At 34.1% G+C, this 27,569-nt stretch overlaps 1 protein-coding gene across 1 annotated transcript in view; it reads left to right on the top strand.

Moving 5' to 3' along the window:
• The window catches only part of ADAM18 (ADAM metallopeptidase domain 18), a 175,822-nt gene that overhangs the window by 48,674 nt on the left and 99,579 nt on the right, over window positions 1–27,569 (top strand). Inside the window, exons 8-11 of the mRNA XM_088021313.1 lie at window positions 8,489–8,560; window positions 8,756–8,922; window positions 9,880–9,961; window positions 26,451–26,587. Coding sequence (XP_087877439.1) covers window positions 8,489–8,560; window positions 8,756–8,922; window positions 9,880–9,961; window positions 26,451–26,587 — 458 coding nt within the window. The remainder of the gene's footprint in view (window positions 1–8,488; window positions 8,561–8,755; window positions 8,923–9,879; window positions 9,962–26,450; window positions 26,588–27,569) is intronic.

Below are 27,569 nucleotides of genomic sequence, written 5' to 3'. Positions count from 1 at the left end.
TCTTTATTTTTGTTTCACTTTCTGTAAGTTAGGTTTTCAAGGAATTTTTTTCATATCATTTAAGTTTTCAAATTATTGAAATACATTTATTGAAAATACCTTCTTTTTATCTTTAAAAGGTTGGTAACTTTGTAATAATATCACCATTTCTATTGCTCACCATTGCTATCAGTGATCTCTTTTCACTCCTAAGTTTTATAATGAAGTCATCAAATATGAAAATTAACATTCCCACAAAACTATTTACTAGTCTATAGATTTTGTTTGAGTTTTGACAGTTTCCCCACAAATGTTGTTTTTCTTGTGCAACCTCCAGTCCAGGATCCTACACTCCATTGAGGTGTCATGTCCTTATTCTCTTCTAATATGTTATAGTATTATGGTATTTCTTTGTGTTTCCTATACCTTGGAACCTTTCTTGTCTTTCCTGATATCATTCTTGTATTGGAGAATACTTTCCAGTTACCTTGCTGAATGTACCTCAATATGAATTTGTCCCATATTTCCTCATGATTATATCGAGATTGTATTTTTTATAAGGATACCAAGAATGTGATCTTTTCTTTTTAAGCTGTTGTTAAGGTAGTGCTGGTTTCATAACATGAATTAGGATGTTTTTACCCTTTTCTTATATTCTGGAAGATTTTGTGTATAGATATTTTAATTTCTTCTCTAAATGTCTGTAAGAATTCACTCTTGTAGCTTTCTCAGGCTAGTGATTCATTTTTTTGGAAAGTTTTATTGCATATTCCATTTTGATGGTGATATGATTATATATTTTTCAACTTTGTATAATTTTTGGTAAACAGTGTTTTTAAATTTATCAACATTAAAAAAATATTGCAGAGTTAAGATGGTAGAGTAGTAGGGGGACCCAAGATCGCCTTGTCCCTTGAACAAAGCTAGATAAATATCAAATCATTCTGAACACGCAAGAAATCAATCTGAGGACTGGCAGAACAAACTGCCCAACTATAGGGATAAAAAAGATCACACCACTGGAAGGTAGGAGATACGGAGACAAGATTTGAGGAAAAAAAGAATTGAGCGCTACAGAAGAGAAAGAGCTCTGATCACAGAAAAAGAAGAGAAAGCAGTGCGCATAGGGATTTGCACAAGAAAAACATTTCCCTAAAACCACTGACTGGAAAAATGAGAAGGGCTGATTGCTGAAAGTGTTTATAGTCAGTAGAGCTCAAAGTCTGAAGTTTTAGAAGTTCATGCCATCGCCGGGACAGAGCCTGGCAGGCCTAACAGTGCTCCTGTGGAGAAGGAGGTCAGAGGCCCAGGAGCTGAGAGTTTTGTCTGAGGATCCTCTGAATTGCACTGGGAGAGACAATTCCCCTTCTTGGAGTGAATTTGGGAGAGGTGACACTGCTTCTCACAGGACAAAAGAGATGGCGGGCACCATTGAGATGCCTCATTCATTAGCATAGGCACAGAAGCACCTGTTGAGGGCAGTTTACCTGAACACTGGCTTGCTGCACTTCACCATAAATCTCAAGCCTCTGCATGTTCATTCAATTGCCCATCTGGGACAAACCAGCCCCAGGTACAGTGTGGCAAGACCCTCCCCCAGAGGATCAGTGTGGGTCTGCACTGCATCATCTTCCTAAAATTTGAAGTTTTGAATCCCAGCTGCCATGCCTGAAATAAAAGACAGGAGCACTGAGCAACTGCATGGGCAGAAGGCTTGGACACAGACAGGGTGAGGGGAGGGATCTGAGGGACCCCTGGGACACATGAGGGGAGATTTTTCACTCTTTTGGGAGGGTTTCCTGAACAGTGGCAGGTGCAAACTCCCCTCTCTGGGGACAAGAGAGTGGGCTGATGCCAATTTTATCCCCAGCCCATCAGCAAGGATGGACTTGAATGATGAGCACAGTGCCCACAGTGCAGGCCCTAAATCATACTAAAGGGGTATAACCAACAAGAACATCTAACAATTGTAAGTATTTATGCCCCCATTTTGGGAGCACCCAATATATAAATCAATTAATAACAAACACAAAGAAACTCATCAATAATAATACGATAATAGTAGGGAACTTTAACACCTCACTTACAGCAATGGGCAGATCATCTAAGCAGAAAATCAAAAAGGAAACAATGGCTTTGAATGACACACTGAACCAGATGAACTTAACAGATATCTTCAGAACATTTCATCCTAAAACAGCAGAATACACATTCTTCTCGAGGGCACATGGAACATTCTCCAGAATAGATCACATACTGAGTCACAAATCAGGTTTCAACTAGTACAAAAAACTGAGATTATACCATGCATATTTTCAGGCAACAGTGCTATGACATTAGAAGTCAACCACAGAAAAAATTTGGAAAGACCACAAGTACATGGAGGTTAAAGAATATCCTACTGAAGAATGAATGGGTTAACAAGGAAATTAAAGAAGAAATGAAGAAATACATGGAAGCAAATGAAAATGAAAACACAACAGTTGAAGTTTGGGGATGCAGAAAAAGCAGTCAAAAGAAGGAAGAATATAGCAATATAGGCCTTCCTCTAAAAACAAGAAAAGTCTCAAATATACAACCTAAACTACCTAAAGGAGCATGAAAAAGAATAGCAAATAAAACCTAAGTCAGCAAAAGAAGGGTGATAATAAATATTAGAGCAGAAATCAATGATATACAAACAAACAAACAAAATCCAGGATGGATCAGTGAATCTAGGAGCTGGTTCTTTGAAATAATTAATAAGATTGATAAACCCCTAGCCAGACTTATCAAAAAGAAAAGAGAAAGGACCCAAATAAATAAAATCCAATGAATGAAAGAGGAGAGATCACAACCAACACCACAGAAATACAAGCAATCATAAGGGAATATTATGAAAAATTTGCCAAAAATTGCAATTTGGGAAGAAATAGCTAAGTTACTATAAATATATAAACTACCAAAATTGAAACAGGATGAAATAGAAAATTTGAACAGACCCATAACCAGCAAAGAATTTGAAGCAATAATCATAAATCTCCCAAGAGAGTCCAGGGCCAGATGACCTCCCAGCAGAACTCTACCAAACACTTAAAGAAGCGTTAATACCTATTCTTTGGAAGTTATTTCAAAAAATGGAAATGGAAGGAAAACTTCCAAACTCATCCTATGAAGCCAGCATTTCCTTGATCCCAAAACATAGATGCCAAAATTCTCCCCAAGATACTAGTTAATAGGATCGAACAGTACATTAAAAGGATTATTCACCATGCCAGAATGGGATTTATTCCTGGGCTGCAAGCATGGTTCAACATCCAGAAATCAATGTGATACACCACATTAACAAAAGAAAGGAAAAGAACCTTATGATTCTCTCAATAGATGCAGAAAAAGCATTTCACAAAATACAGCATCCTTTTTTGATAAAAACTCTCTGCAGTGTAGGGATAGAGGGAACACACCTCAATATCATAAAAAGCACATATGAAAGACCCACAGCTAATGCCATCCTCAATGGGGAAAAACTGAGAGCTTTTCCTCTGTGGTCAGGACCAAGACAGGGATGTCCACCATCACCATTGTTTTTTAACATAGTACTGGAAGTACTGACCTCAGCAACCAGACAACAAAAAGATATAAAAGGCATCCAAATCAGCAAGGAAGAAATCAAACTTTTGCTGTTTGTAAATGACATGATACTCTATGTAGAAAACCCAAAAGACTCCACCAAAAATTTGCTGGAACTGATACACTAATTCAGTAAAGTCACAGGCTACAAAATTAACATAAAGAAATATGTTGTATTTCTATATGCTAATAATGAAGCAAAAGAAAGAGAAATCAAGGAATTGATCCCATTTAGAATTGCACCAAAACCCATAAGTTAGCTAGGAATAAATGTAACTATAGAGAGACTATAGAACATTTATGAAAGAAATTGAAGAGGAATGGGAAAACATTCCATGCTCATGATTTGGAAGAACAAATAGTTAAAACTTCTATACTACCCAAAGTGATCTATACATTTAATACAATCCCTACTAAATACCATTAGCACTTTTCACAGAGCTAGATCAAACAATGCTAAAATTTGTATGGAACCACAAAAGACCCTGAATAGCCAAAGCAATCTTGAAAAAGAAAAGCAGAGCTGCAGGCATCACAATTCTGGATTTCAAAGTATATTAACAAAGCTCTAGTCATCAAGACAGAATGGTACTAGTACAGAAAAAGACACATAGATGAATGTAACAGAATAGAAAACCCAGAAGTGGACCCTCAATGCTATGGTCAAATAATCTTCAACAAATCAGGAAAGAATATTCTATCAAAAAAAAAAAGTCTCTTCAACAAATGGTGTTGGGCAAACTGGATAGCAACATGCAACAGAAAGAGACTGGACCACTTTCTACACCATCCACAAAAATGAATTCAAAATTTGTGGAAGACTTAAATATGAGAAAACAAACTATCAAAATCCTAAAGGAGAACACAGGCAGCAACCTCTCTGACATTGGCTGTAGCAAATTTTTACTGGACACATCTCTGGAGGCAAGAAAAACAAAAGCAAAACTTAACTATTTGGACTTCATCAATATAAAAAAAACTTCTGTGCAGTGAAGGAAACATTAAACAAAACTAAAAGGCAACTTATGGAATGGGAGATGATATGTGCAAATGACATATCTGATAAAAGGGTTAGTATCCAAAATGTATAAAGAATTTATTAAACTCAACAACCAAAAACCAAATAATCCAGTTAAGAAATGGTCAGAAGACACGAATAGACATTTTCCCGAAGAAGATATACAGATGGCTAACAAACACATGAAAAGATGCTCAACATCACTCATCACCAGGGAAATACAAATCAAAACCATGATGAGATATCATCTCACACCTGTCAGAATGGCTAAAATTAACAACACAGGAAGCAACAGATGTAGCTGAGGAAGTGGAGAAAGGGGAACCCTCTTACACCGTTGATGGGAAACTGTGAGAGACTATAGAGAACAAACTGAAGGTTGATGAGGGGGGGATGGGCTAGATGGGTGTTGGGTATTAAGGAGGGAACTTATTGTGGTGAGCCCTGGCTGTTATATATAAGTGATGAATCACTAACTTCTACTCCTGAAACCAATATTACAGTGTATGTTAACCAACTAGAATTTAAACAAAAACTTGAAACCTACAAAAGATAAAAAAATAAAACAATTATTGGGATAAACATTTTAATAGTCCATTATTATCCTTTTATCTTGTAGGGTGTATATTTTGGTCTCTCTTTTATATGCCTGATATATATATATCATATATATATCTCATTTTCTTAATAGTACTTATTAGGGTTATATCAATTATATTCATCTTTTTCAAAGAACCTTTATTTTTTATTCCTTGATTTTTATGTTTATTTCCCAGTTTATTGCTTTTATTTATTGTCTCCCTTTCAGTTTCTTTCATTTAGATAAGATCACTGATTTTATGCATTTTTTTTAATTTTCTAATATATACACGGTTAAAAATTTATCTCTAGTCAATGAGTAACTGTATAATACAAGGGTTTTTGTTTGTTTTTAGCAACACAAGTTTTGATAAGTCTGATTTTTATCAACATTTCAGTTTTTCTAAATCATTTTCTAATTCGTGTGTGTGTGCGCGCGCGCACGCGCATGTGCGTGCGTGTGTCTGTGACCCTTGGGTGATTTAGAATTGCATTGGTTAGATTCAAAATATTTGTGAATTTTCAAGTTATATTTTAGTTGCTAATATCTAGTTTTATTCCATATTGGTAAAAGAACATAATCTGAATGATGTAAAATCTTGGAAATCTGTTAAGACTTCCATTATGGCCTAGTATATTGTCAATTTTGTAAATGGTCCACGTGCATTTGAAAAGGATTTATTACATTCTGCCCTTATTAGATGCAGTGCTCTCTGTATATTAGTCAAATATTTTAACGGCATTGTTCAGACCTTCGATATTTATTTCATTTTTGCCCTCTCATCTTATCAGTTACTAAGAGAGTTATTTTAACACTGGAACAATTATTGTGGGTTTCTTAAATTCTCCTTTTAATTGTGTCCATTTTGTTTTCCATATTTTGGCAATGTGTATTATTCCTACTAATTAAGCATTGCTATGTCTTCCTTATATATTGAGAATTTTTACCTTGTGAAATAAACCTTTGGAGCTAGTGATATCTTCCAAAGTGTCATGACATTTAGTACATGAAATTATACTCCTACTCTGATGATCTTAAGTATTCTCAGATTGTCATAAATAAGGATTTTTCTATTTGTGTGTTTTATGGGGATATATTTCATATATATAACACCTGTCTAATGCACTGTTTCTTCTATTATAAGGAAAACATTTTGACTAGAATATATTTAACTTTTAATTCATCCAATGGAAATATATAATTAATTTTCCATTACTTTTATTATCAACAGTTGTAACAAGTAATCCATGTCAATAATTATCATAATTTTGAGTAAACAAGCTATACAGATTTCTAAGATTTGGTAGGATTCCAATTTTTTTATTAAAAAAATAGCAACTTTTGCAGAAGTATTAAGCATTTTCCAAAATATGACTCCAAAGAACATGTGTTAAGTTCCCAAATAAGTAAGAATTTATGTCCTCTCACCTGGGTGGCTCAGTCAGTTAAGCATCTGCCAATGGCTCAGGTCATGATCCCAGGATCCTGGGATCGAGTCCCACATCCAGCCCTTGCTCAGTGGGGAGCCTGCTTCCCTCTGCCTGCAGCTCCTCCTGCTTGTGCTCTCTCTCTCTCTTTCTCTGACAAATAAATGAATAAAATCTTAAGAAAAAAGAATTTATGTCCTCTCAAGAATTTACCAGTTTCAAAGGACAACTTATTTCTTTTCTCCTTGCCTTTACATAATTTCATTTTATTTATCAAAACTTTTCAAATCCTTATTTAAAGGAAACAGTCAACAAAACAAAGAGACAACCCACAGAATGGGAGAAGATATTTGCAAATGACACTACAGATAAAGGTCTGGTATCCAAGATTTATAAAGAACTTCTCAAACTCAACACCCAAAAAACAAAGAATCAAGTCAAAAAATGGGCAGAAGACATCAAAAGACACTTCTCTGAAGAAGACATACAAATGGCTAATAAACACATGAAAAAAATGTTCATCATCATTAGCCATCAGGGAAATTCAAATCAAAACCACATTGAGATACCTCCTTAAACCAGTTAGAATGGCAAAAATGGACAGGGAAAGAAACAACAAATGTTGGAGAGGTTGTGGAGAAAGGGGAACCCTCTTACACTGTTGGTGGGAATGCAAGTTAGTACAGCCACTTTGGAAAACAGTGTGAAGGTGCCTCAAAAATTTAAAAATAGAGCTACTGTATGACCCAGCAATTGCACTACTAGGTATTTACCCCAAAGACACAGATGTAGTGAAAAGAAGGGCCCTATGCACCCCAATGTTCATAGCAGCAATGTCCACAATAGCCAAACTGTGGAAAGAGCTGAGATGCTCTTCAACAGATGAATAGATAAAGAAGATGGGGTCCATATATACAATGGAATATGACTCAGCCATCAGAAAGGATGAATACCCAACTTTCACATCAACATGGATGGGACTGGAGGAGATGATGCTAAGTGAAATAAGTCAAGCAGAGAAAGTCAATTATCATATGGTTTCACTTATTTGTGGCACATAAGGAATAGCATGGAGGACATTAGGAGAAGGAAGGGAAAAATGAAGGGGGGGAAATCGGAGGGAGAGATGAACCATGAGAGACTATGGATGCTGAGAAACAAAGAGGGTTTTAGAGGGGAGCGGGGAGGGGGTACTGGTTAGCCCAGTGATGGGTATTAAGGAGGGCATGTACTGCATGGAACACTAGGTGTTATACGAAAACAATGGATCGTGGATCACCACATCAAAAACGAATGATGTATTGTATGGTGACTAACATAACATATTAAAATTTTAAAAAAATGAAAAACAAAAAATAGAAAAAAATCCTTATGCCTCATAATTTTTTAATTATGTTAATTTTTATTTTTATTATTTTAATTTTTTATAACTGTGATTTCTGTTTTTTTCCATAGAAATATTTGAGCATTTTGATTTTTAAATGTTTATTTGATTTTTTTTTAACCAACCATGTGACAGGAGGTTTTGCGATTCCCTCTGCTTCATAGAAAATGACTGTTATTTTCTGAGTGTCTAGCTGAAGAAATCTCATTATAGTAAGGAGGAATCTGTGAAGTTATTTTAGGACCTCTTGATTTCAATTTTTTCTGTTTGAGAGTGTCTTTAAAATATGAACAATTGAGAATCTATTTCAAAAACCTAACTATGATTTTTGTTGTTTCTTTTTTTATAAATGTTATCATTTTTGTATTAATATGCTTTATATTGTTTGACAAATCCTGTGGTTTACCTGGCTAGTATAAGCAAGATATATGCACCATAAAAAATTGCTATCACTCACATTTTTTAAAAAATCACTTAAAATTGTTTTTCAGTATGATTATATGGGATCAGAAATGATGGCTGTAACACAGAAAATTATCCAAATTATTGGCCTTGTCAACACTGTAAGTTTTGTTTTTTACATTTACAGTTTTATGAAAAATCATTGAAACCAATTTCTAATCATTACAAATTAATGACTTAAAAATCTTCGATTATTAATATCCAAAATAATAAATTGAACTTATTCTTTATTTTTATGTAGTCTTGAAGTAATGACTAATGTTATTTGAACAAGTATGCCATAAATTTTATTTTAGATGTTTACTCAGTTCAAATTGACTGTGATGCTATCCTCCTTGGAATTGTGGTCAGATAAAAACAAAATGTCTACCAACGGGGATGCTGATGATTTATTACAAAGATTTTTCACATGGAAACGAGACTATCTTATCCTACGGCCCCATGACATAGCATTCTTACTTATGTAAGCACAATGTTCTACATTAAAAAAGAAATATTAAATAAGTTCATTAATTTGATAACTTAATGCATAAATGTGTAAATGTAAACTGTGTTCTTCAACTTTCTGTAGGCCCCTCTGAAAATTTTAAACAAACTAGCTGTTGCAATGGATGCAGTAGTGTAGTTGAAAATACAATAAAAACAAAAACAACATAAAGAAGTTATATAAAAATATATTTTGGAATATAATTTATGTAAAAGACTTGCCTTTCATAAACTTTTATGATGTTAACTATACTACAGAACACATATAAGCTTTAGCTTCTTAATAATGTAAAAATTGGCACTATTCAGTTAATATTACCTATAATATGTTAATACATTTCGTGTCTACTCTGATTAAAAAGGATATTTTTGGTAATAATTAAGAAAATGCTTATATTTCAGACAGGCAAGACTTCTTATTCCACAGTTAAAAAACCCTTTTGTTTTAACTTTTAGTAACCAAAAGAGTGCATGCAGTACAAGCGAAACTGAGGAGAATTCAAGATAGTAAAATTTTATCAAGTCTAGGAGTTAGGTGAGGAGAGGAAATTGGATTTAAAGTGAATTGTATGGGCGCCTGGGTGGCTCAGTTGGTTAAGTGTCCAGCTCCGGTTTGGCTTGGGTCATGATCTCAGGGTCGTGAGATGGAGCCCTGGCTATGCACTCAGAGAGGAGTCTGCTTGAGATTCTCTTCCTCTCCCTCTCCCTCTGCTCCTCCCCCCAAATAAATAAATAAATCTTTAATTTAAAAAAGTGAATTACAGTTTTCAATGATTTGAGCATTTTGTATAATATATAAGAGAATATCCAGATCAAAAATTGGTTTGTTTGAAAAATCATTTTAAATTTTATGAGACATTTAATTTTATAAATAAGCTAATAAATTGTTCTGAATAAGTATGGCAATAAAATAGGCTATACTATAATGATGTAGTTACAGGAAACGTCCTAGATATTTGGGAGCAACATTTCCTGGCACAATATGCAATAAAAGCTATGATGCAGATATTGTTATGGTATGTAATTTTTATCCTTTATTATTTTTTCTAAACTTTCTATTGTATTTTATATTATCTTATATAGCTAAATAGTGTATAATAAAAGTAGTGCATATTAACTTGACATTTTCTTTTATATGTGTATTTATTTTTTTGTTGGTACCAAATTATTTTAATTTCAGAAAGTTTATTTAATTATAAATTATAACATAAATCAAAAGTGTAGCATACAAAAAAAAGTGTAGCATACATTAATACACTTATTCACCAGGTAGGCAAAATGACTAACATTTATATCAGATTTTCTAAGGATGTAAAACCATAGAACAAAGTTAAAGCCTCCTGTATGTCTACTTTAAATTCAAAAAATAGCAAAAATCACGAATTTGTGTTTCCATTTTATGTCTAGTTTATGCAATTGTTACAAATGTATGTATATATTAACTAAATATCATTGTTCTGCATTGTTCTGATTTTATGCATCATTTTCATACTATTTTGAACAGCTTTTAAAAAGATGCATATATGTTGAATCATACAGCTCTACTTTTAAAACTTTTAGTTTTAAAGTAGTAATACACATTCACTTATTATAAATACAAGTGATTTTACAGGACTAATACTGAAAAACTGAATGAGCCCCTTGCATAAACTACAGTCCCTGAATTATTTTTTTCATTTTTAAGAAATTTTTCCTCCTGGTTTATACTTTCACTTTCATTTACTCATAAATAAAATTTTATTGGAGTATATCATATATAGAGAACTTTGCAAAAATCATAAATATATAGGACATTTAATTTTCACTAAGTCAATATGTAGACATAAACATCACAGAGATCAAAAAATAAAATATTTCAGCATTTCAGAAGACCACTATGAATCACATACCTTGTTCCACTTACTATCCATACCAAAGAAAACCACTTTCCTGACACTTACCACCAATGGTTAGTTTGGCCTCTTTTTGAACTTTATATAAATGAAATAATGCAGTGTGTATTCTTGTGTCTGCCATTTATTTGCTCAAAATTATGTCTGTGAAAATTATCCTGTTTATATGTGTAGGAATAGTTTATTCATTTTTTACTCCATATTTCTAAATAATATTCCCATGAAATTTCTTGAGTCTTCAAATTTATACATCTATTGACTTCCTATCATTGAAGTCAGAATTTAAGACCCTAATAGCTCATCATATTTACATGCCACTTCTTCTATTCTTCCTCTGTAATTATATAACTGATTAGAATTCTGTTTTATTCTCTGATGGACCAAATAATGAACTAAAATTAAATTGTCTTCATTGCATAACTTTTGCTTCTTCCAAAATTTGTAATTGTATCATATTGCTTTTGCCCAAATTCTCTAATAAAATTAAAAATTGCCTCTACTTCTCCACATGTTTCAAAAAGTGCTCTTTTTAACACTAGAGACCTATCATTATTCCCCCTCAATCTCTGTTAGACTTTTTGCATAGGTGTTTTTTACAAATTTTCTATTGTGTCTTCTTTGGAACATGTGTAGTCTTTTTTCATAACTTGCTTACTCATTTTGATAGGCTATATGCCCCTATAATTTACTAAAAAAAAAATTGATGTGTATTAAATTGTTTGAGAGTGACATGATTGAAAATATATTTAATTATTTCAAAGATTGGTTAATTTTACTTTTAAAATAATTGTACCTTGGAGTTTTAAAGGTCTTTTGTTTTTTACCATTTCTTTAGAAATTTAATGCTATTCTTATTCTCATTCATTTGTGTGTGTTTTGCTTGTTTTGTCTATGGAAATATTTAAGATCTTTTCATCCTTATATGGTGTTTTTTATATCCAATATGCTGGTTATACTGAAGCCCTTTCAATTGGGATACTATTTACTTCTGATCTGAGAAATTTTACTGTATTACATTTGATCATTTTTTCCCCTTTTCTCTCTGGAACTTTGTTAATTAAAGCATTTTGATTCATCATCTAATTTATTTTCTTATTTAATTTTTCTTTTATTTCTACATCTTCTAATATTTCTTTATATTTATACTTTGGAGCAGTCACTCACGTAAGTGTTCTCAGATCCATTTTAAACTAATCCTCTGCTCTGGGGAATTATTGCACAGGGAACTATATATATATATATTCCCTGGGCTTCCTTGCTTTCATGCTTTTGTATATTCAGCAAATATGCATGATTGAATGGGGGCAGGCAGAGAAATATCTTAGTATCTCTACATACTGACCCTGCTTAAAACAATGTCTCAGAACTATTGCTTCCTATTCCTGTGAACGTGCTCCCCCTTCTGTCGGTAGCTCCTGCTGAATAGCACTTGTTTATGGAATCTAATAATAGCTTTTTATTCATTCATCCTGTTCTGGTGTTGGTAGCAACATTCAGCTTTTCTAATCTCAGAGTTGCCTCTCACTTCTCTTGTGTAAAGGTCCTGTAATAACTTCATTTGAATTGGATGCCTTATGATGACACCTATTCACTTTAAGCTCTATCTTAAGGATTAGAAAACTTTATAAAGAAACAGGTAGTAAATGTTTTAAGCTTTATAGACCATGTGAACTATGTCACAGGTACTCAACTCTGCCATTGTAAAGCAAAAGCCAATATAGAAAGAATATAAATTTATGAGCATGGTGATGTTCTAATAAAATTTTGTTCATGAATAACTGAAATTTAAACCTCATAAAACTTCATTTGTCACAAAATGTTAATTTTTTTGTTTTTTCAACCATTTAAAAATACAAAACCATCCTTATTTGCAGACTGTACTGGTCATTCACCAGATTGGGTCTTTGGACCCTAGTTTACCCTGCCCTACTTTAATCCCATCAGCCCTTATCCTCACAGATTAATATTAAAAGTTGTCAGGGCTTTCCTGGAAAAATGATAATTATAAACCAAAGCAACTTATAAGATCTTGCTAATTTATGTTAACATTTTCCTGGGAAACAAGTGAGGGAATAAAAACTAAGGGTTCTGGACAAACAAGAACAGAATAATCTTTATTTAATAGTAAATTTATTAATCTAGGCAAATATACTTGAGTTTTTTAATTTAGTGTGCCAGCTCAAACATTTGAGAGTGGTTTTAATAGTTTTATCAATTGACTGAAACATGTAAGCAATCATGGTCTATTTGCAATGAAGTTCTGTCTTGAAAAGAAAGAAATTCATAGACTTATAGACATGGTTGTATTTGAATATATTTATTTTGTTCATCAAACTCACCCATCTCTTGACTATGCTTTTTGTGTTCACTATACTCTGTAAGTTAGGACACACAGTTAGTTATATGAATTGTTTGATAGACTTTGGAATTCTTTAGATAGATAGGTAGTTCAGAAAGATTAGATGATTGATAGACGACAGTTCACCTGAGAGTAGAGACAATTTTATTTATTCCATTCTAATATGAATGCTTTTCATTTTTTTCTTGACTTATTCCATCAACTAGAATCCTCAGTAAAATATTCAATAGAAATTCTGAGATTCTCAACCCTTACTTTGTTTGTAATCTTAGAGGGAATGCATTCCATCTTTCATGATTTTGTATAACATTAGCTGTAGGTTTTTTATAGAGGCCCTTTGAGTATAAGGATGCTCCCTTTGATTACCATTTAGTTGATAGTTTTTTCTTTCTTTGTTTTTACCAGAAATGGATACTGGATTTTGTCAAATGCGTCTATTCTCTTCTCTTATTGAAAAGTCATTTGGCTTTTTTCTTGAGTTTGTTGAGTGACTGTATTATTGTTGGATTTTCAATTGGTGAACCAGTTTTGCATTCCTAGAATAAATCCCACCTGTCTTGATGTATTGTCTTTTTTTATATATTGTTGGATTCAAATTGGTAAACTTTTGTTTTTTTGTTTTTGTTTTTTGTTTTTAAGATGTTATTTATTTATTTGACAGAAAGAGAGAGACAGTGAGCAATGGAACACAAGCAGGGGGAGTAGGAGAGGGAGAAGCAAGCTTTCTCCTGGGCAGGGAGCCTGATGCGGAACTCGATCCTGGGACTCCAGGATCATGACCTGAGCTGAAGGCAGACGCTTAATGAGTGAGCCACCCAGGAGCCCCAAGTTGGTAAACTTTTGTTAAGAAATTTTGCATTTGTGATGATTGGGTATATCAAACTATAGTTATCTTTTCTGATAATGACTATTTCTGGATTTTCTATCAAGGTAATAATGAGTTCCTAAAATGAGCTATGTTTTCTCTATTTCTGGATGTTTTGAAGAGTTTGTGTAAAGAAGAAATAGAGAATAGAAAAACAATAGAAAAAACTGGCAAAAGTAAAAGCTGGTTTTTTGAAAAGATAAATAAAACTGACAAACTCTTACTTAAAACAATTAAGAAAAATATAGAGGGAAGACTCAGATAAATAAAATCAGAAATGAAAGAGGAGACATTACAATGGATAAATAAAAAGGTAACAAAGGACTATTAATAATTATATGCCAACAAATTAGATAACCCCAGAGAAATGGATACATTCTTGGAAAAATACAACCTACTAAAACTGAATCAAGAAAAATAGAAAGCTTGAACAAATCAATAACAAATAGAGGTTAAATTAATAGTCAAAAACCTCCCAACAAAGAAAAACCCAGCTTTACTGGCAATTTCTACCAAAAATTCAAGGAAAAATTAACATCAATCCTTCTGAAACTCTTCCAAAAAACTGAAGAGAGAACACTTCCAACTGCTTTTTAAGGGACCAGCATCACCCCAATATGAAAGCCAGAAAAAAAAAGATACTACAAGAAAATAAAACTACAGGCCAATATCCCTGGACATAAATGCAGGTGAATTAAGATAGTGGAGTAGTAGGGGGACCCTGAGCTTGACTCGTCCTTCAAACACAGCTAGATCAACATCCAGCTATTTTGAACAACTAGGAACATGATCTGAGGATTACGAAAACAATCTGCACAGTTGGAGGGAGAGAATGTGTCAGATGTAAGTTTGGATTGTGAATTAGGAGACAGGGAAGCTGTAGTGCCCCAAAAGGGAGGGAACCCTTTTCACAGAGCAAAGTCTGGGAGAGAGAGAGAGAGACTGGGAAAGAGTGCAGCTGGTAGGTATTGCACAATCATCTGTGGTGAGGAGATCCCCTGAGTCGCACTGAGAGAGATCCCTCCCCTTCCCAGAGTACATTTGGAGGAGGGTATTTTGCCTCTCCAAGGACAAAAGGCCAGCTGGGAGCCATTGAGCAGCCCTCAACAGCAGGGTCAGAGGTGTGCACAGAGGGCAGAAAACCTCAACAACATTTCACTGTAAGCCACAATAGGCTTAAACCCCTGTGTATATGCAGAGATGCTGCTTTTCTGCAGCAGAACTGAGCAGAGAGCAGAGACATTGGCAGACTGCAGATAACGTGGCTGCCGCTTTTCCTTGTCTGCCACAGTAGAGTCAAGCCTCTGTGTGACTGTTTTTTTGGGACAGAACGGAGTAGGGGACTGAATCAGACACAGACAGCTGATTAACTTGGTTCCAGCTTTTTGATGAGCATTACAATAAACTCTAACCTCTGCTCACACACTGTGCAACTGTTTTCTGGTACTGGGCATGCTGGAAGGCTCCCCTCCAGGGGAGGGGAGTGGGCCCACACCTTGTCAGGCTCTTTAAAACTTGGGAGTTTGGGATCCCAGACAGCAGCCAGGGATAAAATAGTGGAGATGTGTGGTACCGGGTTGCTGACGGTGCAGGAACAGACAGGCTAATGGCAGGGAACTAACAAAAGCCCAAGACACAGGAGATTGTTCACTTTTTTTTTTTAAGATTTCTATTTATTTGAGAGAGAGAGAGAGAGAGAGAGAGAAAGACAACACAGAAGGAGAGTGAGGGAGAAGCAAACTCTCTGCTGAGCAGAGAGACTGATGTGGGGCTTGATCCCAGCACCGTGGGACCATGGCCTGAGCCAACGGCGACGCTTAACCAACTGAGCCACCCAGGTGCCCTGGTTGTCCACTTTTCTGAGAGGGCATCCAGAACAACAGTAGTCAGGCGTTCCTCTTCCCGGGGACAAGAGGGTGGGGTGACGCCATACTCTTCCTCCTCCACAAACCCTTCCCTGCCCCCCACCACCCACCAGCACAGTTGGACTTCAGAGACAAACACAGCACCTCCAGTGGGGACTGGAGTCCCCTACACTAACACCCTTTACCCCTCACCTGGCAGGAAGCATCATTATAAGGGCAAGTCAGCTTGTGAATCAGCCCAACAGCCCTCTCTCTCAGAAGACCAACACAGGCCTCCACATGTACCAAGTATACTGATTAAAAAATGCTCCAAAGCACTGGAGACACATGTTTCTCTTTTCTTGATTTTTTAAATTTTCAAATTTTATTTTTTTATTTTTATCTTTTATTTTATATATATATATATATATATACACACACATACACACTTTCTTTTTTTTCTCTTCTTTTTCTTTTTTTTGGTATCAGGCTTATAATTTTTTGTTTATTTGTTCGTTTGTGTCTTTCTCTTATTTTTCAGATCAGGCTTCTTATTTTTTTCTCTTTGGAATCAGGCTTATAATTTTCTGTTTGTCTGTTTGCATTTTTGTTCCTTTTCCCTTTCTCTTGTCTTGGATCAGTCTTCTTCTTCTTCTTCTTCTTCTTTTCTCCTCCTCCTCTTCCTTCTTCTTTTCTTTTCTTTCTTTTTTTTTTTACAGGCTTATCTTGACAAACAAATCAAAGCACACCTAGTTAAAGGTCCAAATACTCCCCACTCTAAGCAAGGAGGAATTCTGTAGAGGATGGACCAGTAGGAAAGAGCAGCCAAAAGACAACAGTAGAGTGTACACAGCATACACCAGAAATATTTCCTGAAGTTTTTGTTGTTGTTGTTGTTGTTGTTGTTATTATTATTGTCTTGTTGGGTATTTTACTTTTTCTTCCTTTCTTTTTTGGACAAAATGACAAGACAGAGAAATTCACCCCAAGAGAAAGATCAGGAGGAAGTATTCACTGCCAGGGATTTAATCAAAATGATTATAAGTAAGATGTCTGAACTAGAATTTAAAACAATGATTATAAAGTTACTAGCTGGGCTTAAAAAAAGCATAGAAGACAGTAGAGAATCCCTTACTGTATAAAAGAACTAAAATCTAGTCAGGCTGAAATTAAAAATTCTATTATTGAGATGCAGTTCCAAGTGGAGGCCATAAAAATGAGGATAAATGAAACAGAAGAGAGAATCAGTGATATAGAAGATAAAGTGATGGAAAATAAGGAAGCTGAAGAGAGAAAGAAAACTAGTAGATCACAAAGGGAGACTTAGAGAACTCAATGATCCCATAAGATGAAATAATATCCATATTATAGGGGTTACAGAAGATGAAGAGTGGAAGAAAGGGGAAGGATTATTTGAACAAATTATAGCTGAGAACTTCCCTAATCTGGGGAAGTAAACAGGCATTCAAGTCCAGGAGACACAGAGAACACCCCCTCAAAATCATGAAACATAGGTCAATACCTTGACATATTATAGTGAAACTCACAAATTTCAAAGATAAAGAGAAAATCCTGAGAGCAGCTCAGGAAAAGAAGTCCTTAACCTACAAGGGTAGACATACAGCTGGCAGCAGACCTGTCCTCAGGGACCTGGCAGGCCAGAAAGGACTGGCATGATATATTCAATATGCTAAATGGGAAAAATTTGCAGCCAAGAAAGGCAATCATTCAAAATAGAAGGAGAGATAAAGCGTTTCCAGGACAAACAAAAACTAAAGGAATTTGTGAACACTAAACCAGCCCTGCAAGAAATATAAATTAAGGGGATCCTTTGAGCAAAGAGAGAGCCCAAAAGTAACAAAGAACAGAAAGGAACAGAGACAATCTACAGGAACAGTGACTTTACAGGTAATACCATGGTATTAAATACCATGGATTCATATCTTTCATCTAATTACTCTGAATGTAAATGGACTAAGTGCTCCAATCAAAAGACACAGGGTATCAGATTCAAGAAAAACAACAACAACAACAACAAAAAACAAGACCCATTGTTATGCTGTCTACAAAAGACTCATTTTAGACCCAAAGTCATCTCCAGACTGAAAGTGAGGGGGTGGAGAACATTTATTATGCTAATGGACATCAAAAGAAAGTTGGAGTAGGAATCCTTAAATCTGACAAACTAGATTTTAAATCAAAGACTGTAATAAGACAAGAAGAAGGACACTATATCATAATAAAAGGGTCTATCCAACAAGAAGATCTAACAATTGTAAATATTTATGTCCCTAACTTGGGAACAGCCAAGTATATAAATGAATTAATAACAAAATTAAAGAAACACAATAATAATACAAAAATAATAGGGGACTTTAACACCCACAGCAATGGACAGATCATCTAAGCAGAAGATCAAGAAGGAAACAGGCTTTGAATGGCACACTGGACCAGATGGACTTCACAGATATATTCAGAGCATTTCATCCTAAAGCAACATAACACATTCTTCTAGAGTGAATGTGGGACATTCTCCAGAATAGATCACATACTAGGTCACAAATCAGGTCTCAACTGGTACCAAAAGATTGGAATTATTCCCTGCATATTTTCAAACCACAGTGCTTTCAAACTTGAACTCAATCACAAGAAAAAATTTGGAAGGAACACAAATACATGGAGGTTAAAGAGCATTCTACCAAAGAATGAATGGGTTGACCAGAAAATTAAAGAATTTAAAAAATTCATGGGAAGGCGCCTGGGTGGCTCAGTTGTTAAGTGTCTGCCTTTGGCTCGGGTCATGATCCCATGATCCTGGGACCAAGCCCTACATTGGGCTCCCTGCTCAGCAGGAAGCCTGCTTCTCCTTCTCCCATTCCCCCTGCTTGTGTTCCCTCTATCGCTGGGTCTCTCTCTGTCAAATAAATAAATAAAATCTTAAAAAAATTTCATGGAAACAAATGAAAATGAAAACATAACTGATCAGAACCTTTGAGATGCAGCAAACGTGATCCTAGGAGGGAAGTATATAGCAATACAGGCCTTCCTCAAGAAACAATAAAAGTCTCAAATACACAAACTAACCTTACACCTAGAGGAGTTGGAAAAAGAACAGCCTAAATAAAGCCTAAATCCAGCAGAAGAGAAATAATAAGGATTAGAACAAAAATCAATGGTATAGAAATTTAAAAAATTAACAGATCAATGAAATTAGGAACTGTTTCTTTGAAAGAATTAATAAAGTTGATAAACCCCAGCCATACATATCAAAAAAAAGGACCCAAATAAATAAAATAATGAATGAAAGAGGATTCTTTCATTCCAACCAATGTAACAGAATAGAGAATCCAGAAATGGACCTTCAGCTCTATACCAATACCAAAGAAAAGTAAATAATTATAAAAGAATATTATGAGAAATATATTCCAACATATTAGGCAATCTGGAAGAAATGGATGTATTCCTAGAAACATATAAACTACAAAAACTGAAACAGGAAGAAATAGAAAACCTGAACATACTGATAACCAGCAAAGAAATTAAATCAGTAATCAAAAATCTTCCAACATATGAGTCCAGAGCTGGACGGCTTCCCAGGGGAATTCTACCAAACATTTAAAGAAGGATTAAGTTTGTAAACTTTTTTACAGATTTTGGATACTAGCCCTTGGTCTGATGAGACATTTGCAAATAACTTCTCCCATTATATAGCTTGTCTTTTGGTTTTGTTAACTGTTTCCTTTGCTGTGCAAAAGCTTTTTATCTGATTTGTTTCCCTTGCCTTTGGAGACATGTCTAGCAAGAAGCTGCTGTGACCAAGGTCAAAGAGGTTGCTGCCTGTGTTCTCCTCTAGGATTTTGATGGATTCCTGTCTCACATTTAGGCCTTTCATCCATTTTGAGTTTATTTTTGTGTAGGGTGTAGGAAAGTGGTCCAGTTTCATTCTGCATGTGGCTGTCCAATTTTCCCAACACCATTTGTTGAAGAGACTGTCTTTTTTCCTTTGGATATTCTTTCCTGCTTTGTTGAAGACTACTTGACCGTAGAGCTGAGAGTCCATTTCTGGATTCTCTATTCTGTTACATTGATCTATGTGTCTGTTTTTGTGCCAGTACTGTATTATTCTGATGATTACAGCTTTGTAATAGAGCTTGAAGTCAGGAATTGTGATACCACCAGATTTTCTTTGGAAAAGCTTTTTACTGTTTTCTGTAGTGAGAATGCAAACACACATGTGCACATGGGCACACACACACAAAAGTGTGTGTATAGACATTTTACCACTTCAAATAGAATGTGGAAACGTTAACACCATCTTTTAGGTCTCAAATCATATACTATAAACATAAAATAAGTAATTATGTAGCTTACTAAATTTTACTTTTAAATACATTTAAAACTATATCACACAAAATTAGCATTTTATTTTTAACCATGAAAAATAATTTGTTATCAAATGAAGAGAAAGTTTATTATATTTTCCCATTTAGTTCCTCTGGGTTCATACCTGATGTTACAGGTTTTCCTTTATTATCATTTTATTTTTATCCCCAAAAAATTCTTTGGTCATTTTTTTTTTAAAGTAAGGGTACTGCCAACATAGTATCTTAATTTTCCTTCATTTCAGAATGTCTTTATTTCATCTTCATTCTTGAGGGTTATATTTGCTAGATTAAAATAGTGAGTTGACATTTTTTTTTCTTTCAGCACTTGAAAAATATTGTGCTATATCCTCTGTTTATCGTTATTTCTGATGAGAAATTCTCTGTTGTATGAATCGTTGCTCCTCTATAACCAATGTGTTGATTTTCTTTGGCTGATTTCAAGACATTTAAATATTTTCTCCAGGGCACCTGGGTGGCTCAGTTGGTTAAGCAACTGCCTTCAGCTCAGGTCATGATCCTGGAGTCCCAGGATCGAGTCCCGAATTGGGCTCCCTGCTCAGCGGGGAGTCTGCTTCTCCCTCTGACCCTCTTCCCTCTCGTGCTCTCTATCTCTCATTCTCTCTCTCTCTCAAATAAATAAATAAAATCTTTAAAATAAATAAATAAATATTTTCTCCAGCTATTTAATCATGATGTGTCTGCCATGATTACTTTAGGTTTATCTTGTTAGAAATTGGGGACGTTTTAGCCATTTTCCTTCAAATATTTTTCAGCTCTGTCCCCTTTCTCCCCTTCTGGGACACTAATGGCATTGATATTTGATCTTTTGCCATTGTTCCACTGCTCCTTGTATCTCTGTTAATTTCATAAAGAACTGTTTTCTCTCTGTTGTTCAGATTAGATAATTTATATGAATTAGTCCTTAAATTCATTCTATCTCTAACATGTCCATTTTGCTACTAAGTCCACCTACTCTGATTTTATTTGTTTATTATTTATTTGTTTATGATTTCTGTAATTTTCTGTTCTATAAATGTCATTTTCTCTTTCCTTATATTATATATTTCTTTGGTGAGACTTTATGTTTTTATTTGTTTTATAGATTTTGTAATTACTTGTTGAAGCATTTTTATGATAATTTATGAAGGATTTTACTTCAGAGAATGTAATATATGGACTATCTTGGGTTTGCTGTCTGTTGATTATGTTTTCTCACTTCAGCTGAGCTATTTCTGGCTCTTAATATGATAAGTAATTTTGGACCACATCCAGGATATTTCTGAGAAATATGCTATAAGACACTAATTCCTATTCAAATCCTCCATTTCAGAAAAAAAGTTTTGTTTCTAAAAACATATTCTAGATCAGTTCTATGGACCATTGTTTACATCTCAATTTAGTTTTCATGGCCTTGAGAGATATTCTTCGACATTATGGACATTATACATGCTATTAGGGAGTCCGGAGTCTATTGTTTTTCTCGATGACTGGTGATTTTTTGTTTCTTTTATCATGCAGTGCTCTTGGTTAAATTCAGAATGGCAACTGTAGACAGTGGGCAGCAGCTCTGGACTCAGTTGAGGTCTTTAGTTTTTAGCTAGGTTCAGTGTTGAGGCTGCTCCATGTATGAATGTTTCAGGAGTCAGCCAGAAATGTGGGAGACAGAATTTGGAGGATTCTTTTTCTAAAATCTTCCCTTTTGCATATCTATACAGCAGCCACCATTTCTTAATGTCAGATGTTTAATTTCCCAGGCCTGGAGTATCTTTTCTTTTTTTTTTTTCATGAATGGTCTGTGAACCCACATGCCATGTCAATTACACCTGGCCTTAGGCTGAAAGTCACAAAGACTGTCACTGTTTATAGGTATTTCCTTTGAGCATGGACTTCCAACAAGTAATGCTAGCTTCTGGTGGTTGTTTTTTTTTTTTAAGTTTTTATTTAAATTCCAGTTAGTAATATCAGTTTCAGATGTATAATATAGTGATTCAACACTCCCATACAACACCCAGTGCTCATCATAACAAGTGTACTCCTTAATCTCTATCATCTGTTTAACCCACACCCCCATCTACCTCCCCTTTGATAATCATCAGTTTATTCTCTATAGTTAAGAGTCTGTTTCTTGGTTTGCCTCACTCTCTCTCTCTTTTTCCCTTTGTATGTTATGTTTCTTGTTTCATTTCTTAAATTCCACATATGAATGAAATCATATGGTATTTGTCTTTCTCTGACTGATTTATTTTGCTTAGCATAATACTCTAGCTCCATCTATGTCTTTCCAAATGGCAAGATTTCATTCTTTTTTAATGGCCAAGTGATACTCCAGTAGATAATGCTGCTATAAACATTGGAGCACATGTATCCCTTTGAATTAGTGTTTTTGTATTCTTTGGGGGAAATACTTAATAATGCAATTGCTGGATCATAGGGTAGTGCTATTTTTAACTTTTTGAGGAACTTCCGTACCGTTTTCCAGGGTGGCTGCACCAGTTTGCATTCCCACCAACAGTGCAAGAGGGTTTCTTTTTCTGCACATCCTTGCCAGCACCTGTTATTTCTTGTGTTGTTGATTTTAGCCATTCTGACAGGTGTGAGGTGATACCTCATTGTAGTTTTGATTTCTGTTTCCCTGATCATCAGTGATAGTGAGCATCTTTTCATGTGTCTGTTGCCATCTGTAGGTCTTCTTTGGGAAAATGTCTGTTCATGTCTTCTGTTAATTCTTTAGCACTTTTGGGTATCATGCATGGGGAAATAAGTGTAATAAGATCCAACTCCTTCCTGACCTGAAGCATCTATTAGATTCTATACTATAGATTCCAATTTTCTGTTGAAACTATCTAATATTCATTTATTATTAAAAATGGAGAACATTTTTCCTCTATTTGCATGCACACACAAACACATGCCATAGCTCTCCCTCCTGCCCCCAGCATTATTGAGGTAAAACTGATAAATAAAGTACTAATATATTTAAGTTGTACAATGTGATAATTTGATATATTTACATTATGAAACAATTCCCATTATCAAATTAATTAATTTATTCATCAACTCACAGTGTTATGTTTTATGAGAATGCTTAAGATGTACTCTCATAACAAATTTCAAGTATATAATACATAATTATGAATTATAGTTCCCATAGTTATATTAGACCCTCAGAACTTATTCATCTTATAACTGGAAGTTTGTACCCTTTGGCCCACATTTCCCCATTTCCCCCTTTCCCTAGCTCCTAGCAACTACAGTTCTACTCTCTGTTTCCATAGTTTGACTTTTTTTAAAGTTACCATATATAAATGATATCATACATATTTGTCTTTCTCATTTTACTTAGCATAACGCACCCCTGGCCATCTATGTTGTTGCAAATGGAAGGATTTCCTTTTTTGTGACTGAACAATACTCCATTGTATAGATAGACTACATTTTCTTTATCCATTCATCTATTGATGGACATTTCTGTTGCTTCCAAAACTTGGCTATTTTGAATAATGCTGCTATTAACATAGGGGTACAGATAGTGATTTCATTTATTTTGTTTATATAACCAGAAGTGGGTTTGCTGGCTCATATGATAATTTTATTTTTAATTTTTTGAGGAACTTCCACACTATTTTTCATAATGGCTGTACCAATTTACATTCCCACCATTAGCTTTTCTCCACATCCTAACCAACATTTGTTATCGCTTGTCTTTATGATAATAGTCATCTTACCTGGTGTAAGGTGATATCTCATGGTGGGTTTGATTTGCATTCCCCTGATGGTTAGTGGTGTTTAGCATCTTTTATATACCTGTTGACCATTTGTATGTATTCTTTGGAAAAAAATGTTTATTCAAGTCCTTTGCCTATTTTTTAATTGAGTTATTTGGTGTTTTGCTATTGAGTTCTGAGTTTAGGAAATGACCCAGCAATATAAATAGGAGTTATTTTTTATATAATTCCTTATTGGATATATGGTCTGCAAATATTTTCTTCCATTCCATAGGTTGTCTTTTCATTTTGTTGATTTTTTTCCTTTGCTATGGAGAAACATTTTAGTTTGATGTAGTCCCAATTTACATCTTTTTGGTTTTTGTTTGTGTTTACTCAAGTCTAATTAACATACAGTGATATGTTAGTTTCAGGTGTACACTATAATGATTCAACAATTCTCTACATTTTTCAGTGCTCATCAAGATATGTGTACTCTTAATCTTTTTTTATCCATTTTGCTCATCCTCCCCCCTTCCCCTCTGACAACCACCAGTTTGTTCTCTGTATTTAAGATTGTGGTTCTCTCTCTCTCTCTTTTTTTTTTTCCTGTGTTTGTTCATTTGTTTTGCTTTTTTTAAATTCCATATATGATTGAAAACATGGTATTTGTCTTTCTCTGACTGACTTATTTCATATAGCATTATGCCCTCTAGGCCAAACCATGTTGTTGTAAATGGCAAGATTTCATTCTTTTATATGCTGAGTAATATTCCATTGTGTATATATACCACACCTTCTTTATCTATTCATCTATCAGTGAACACTTGGGTTGCTCCAGTAATTCCACCACTTGTTAATTTTCGCTTTTGTTGCCTGTGCTTTTGATGTGAAATCCAAAATATCATTGCCAAGACCAATGTGAGGGAGATTTTTGCTTATGTTTTCTTCTAAAAATTTTACAGTTCTGGTCTTATGAGTAAGTCTTTAATCCATGTCACATTAATTTTTGTGAGTGGTGTAAGATAGGGGTACAATTTCATTCTTTTGCACATCATAGCTCTTTTTAATCTGTAGGATCTGCTGTGATGTCCTCTTTTTTATTCCTGTTGTGATTTGTGTGTGTGTGTGTGTGTGTGTGTGTGTTTGTGTGAGTGTGTATAATCTGTCTTCCTTTCCTGCACAGTATAACCACTAGGTTATTTTATTTTTTGTATGACTTTATACAGGGGATTTATTTTTAACTGTATAATTATGGAAGTACAAAACCATGTCTTCTTTTTCCGAGCTGGCAGTAAAAGGTCAGCTTCTGGTTATTACAACTTTCCCTAAAACCTGGTGATCAGCCAGATATCATCTTTCATGTTCTGCTGTGGCTTTAAGTTTCTTTTAAATTCTGTTATTGGGATTTTGCCTTTCTTTCATGCTTAGCTCTTATAGGGTAAAAAGAAAGGAAACCATTTACTATTAGCTATTAACTAATTTTTCCATGTTTTCATTCACACACTTGCACATACATACACAATCTTCTTTTTTTTCTTTTAGGTATGAATTACTTAAATTTTATCATAAATTTCACTTGATGTAGACAAATTAGAGAAACTAAGTATTTTGCTTGTGATGATCAATGGGATGAGAAAGTTTCACAATTTATTTATTAAAGTTAAATAATATGACATACCACTCTGCACTGCCAGCAACCTTTTAAAAATAACTTCTCATTCCAAGTGTTTTTACCATGGCTTAGTTTATAACTTTAATTTTTGTTATTTTTTGTTTTTACTTTATTCATTATACCATAACATTTTAATGAGCTCCCATACAAGCACCTTAATCCTATTTATATTGCTGGATCATTTCCTAAATGTTACACTTCAGCTTAAATACTAATTTACAAATATTAAGCGTTATACTCCACCTCAAAATTCTCTATTGGAGCACTTCATTTTCTTTAGAACACTTTTCATGATCTCTTTGTATTTGGGAAGTTTAAGTCTCTTGTTTATTTTTTTTCTCCCCTTCTGTAATGGAAGTGTGATAAAGTCCATTTCTTCATGCATACCACTACATTTTCATCTTCTGTTTATGTGCTTGACACATGTGTATATTGAATTAATGTTTGTTAATTGGATGAACTGATTTAATGAGAAAGTTAAATAAATGTGTTTTATGTTGATTGCATCCAAAATACTATGGCTATAAAATTTGAGCCTGTCAAATATTAAACCAAAAAATACTTCTAGCTTGATCATTCTTTACACTGTTGCATGATTCTTAGTCAATTAATCAGTATGGATAGTCTTATCAATGACATAACAAAATAACATGTTGTAAAATATGCTTAACATAAAAACTATTAAAATATAAAACTTTATAGGAACAAATGTTTTAATGTATTACTTGCTTTTGTTAACTTCTTGTATGATGGTTTTCCCTTCAATCTTCTTTATTTTTAGTATCCAGATACAATAACTTTGGAGGGATTTTCAGTTATTATAGCTCAACTACTTGGGCTTAAAATGGGATTAACATATGATGATATTGATAAATGTTCTTGTCCAAGATCTACATGCATAATGAATCATAAAGCAGTGTAAGACTCTTTTTCTTCTTAATTAGTTTCACATATATATTTGTGAAGTTGTTTACAAGGTGTGATGATTTTCTTATTTTTTATATTCAACTCTGTCAAAAATTGGAAAGGTATGTTGTGCACAAAGAGATATCACACTAACAAATTTGTCTAAGTGATATGACTCCAGAAAAGTGGTAAATTACATGAATAAGAAATGCTCACTTGGGGGAATTAGAGGGAAATTTTTAAGATTTATGAAGACTGTGAAATATTATGTAAACATGGTGCTATTGTTTTGGTTGTTGTAGTATATCGCATTCAAAGCAAACATCTAAAATTACCCTCAGTGATCTAGTACTGGCAGCTTTGGCTAGAATTTTAAGAGAAAGTAAAAGGAGGAAAGGTTTGAGGAAGGAAAAAAATTGTCCCTATTTATGGATATTATGATTGACTACCTACATATATTAACAGAATCAGTATGCAATTAGAACAACAACATTAAAAATTTATTAAGATGGGAGAAACTACATATTATCTATAGACTGAAAGAAATGAAGAGAAGAGAGGGAAAAGACGATTTTGGATATAATGAAGACTTAAAAACAAAATAATTGAGTAAATTAGAGAGGATAGAATTTAGTGCATAAGTAGAGAGAGAGGCTGACTTTTATTGGAGCTGAGTATATTCAATTATTGTTATGTTAGCAGAGTAAATAGATAAAGATGTAGGTAGTTTGGTTAATAGAGGTATAAAGATGAGGACAATTTATTCTGAAGTTCAGAATAAGGTGTATAAAAGCCTGGATAAAAGATGTGAAACACTTGTCTTGGAGCCTAGAAATTAGAAATGACAAGAATGTGATAGGATTGTTGGGCTTTTTGAAGATATACTTAATATTAGTAATTACAAATGTAATGTGAATTCAAACAGCATGTTATTTATTCTAGTCCATATAATTTCAGCTACCAAAGTGTATATATAAAGAAAGTAAATAGTTGA

The sequence above is a fragment of the Eumetopias jubatus genome, unplaced genomic scaffold (genome assembly GCF_037043125.1).
Source record: "Eumetopias jubatus isolate StellerSeaLion01/CBP00866 unplaced genomic scaffold, mEumJub1_p1.0 scaffold_2, whole genome shotgun sequence".
Lineage (NCBI taxonomy): Eukaryota > Metazoa > Chordata > Mammalia > Carnivora > Otariidae > Eumetopias > Eumetopias jubatus.
This window is presented reverse-complemented; position numbering and strand designations above follow the sequence as displayed.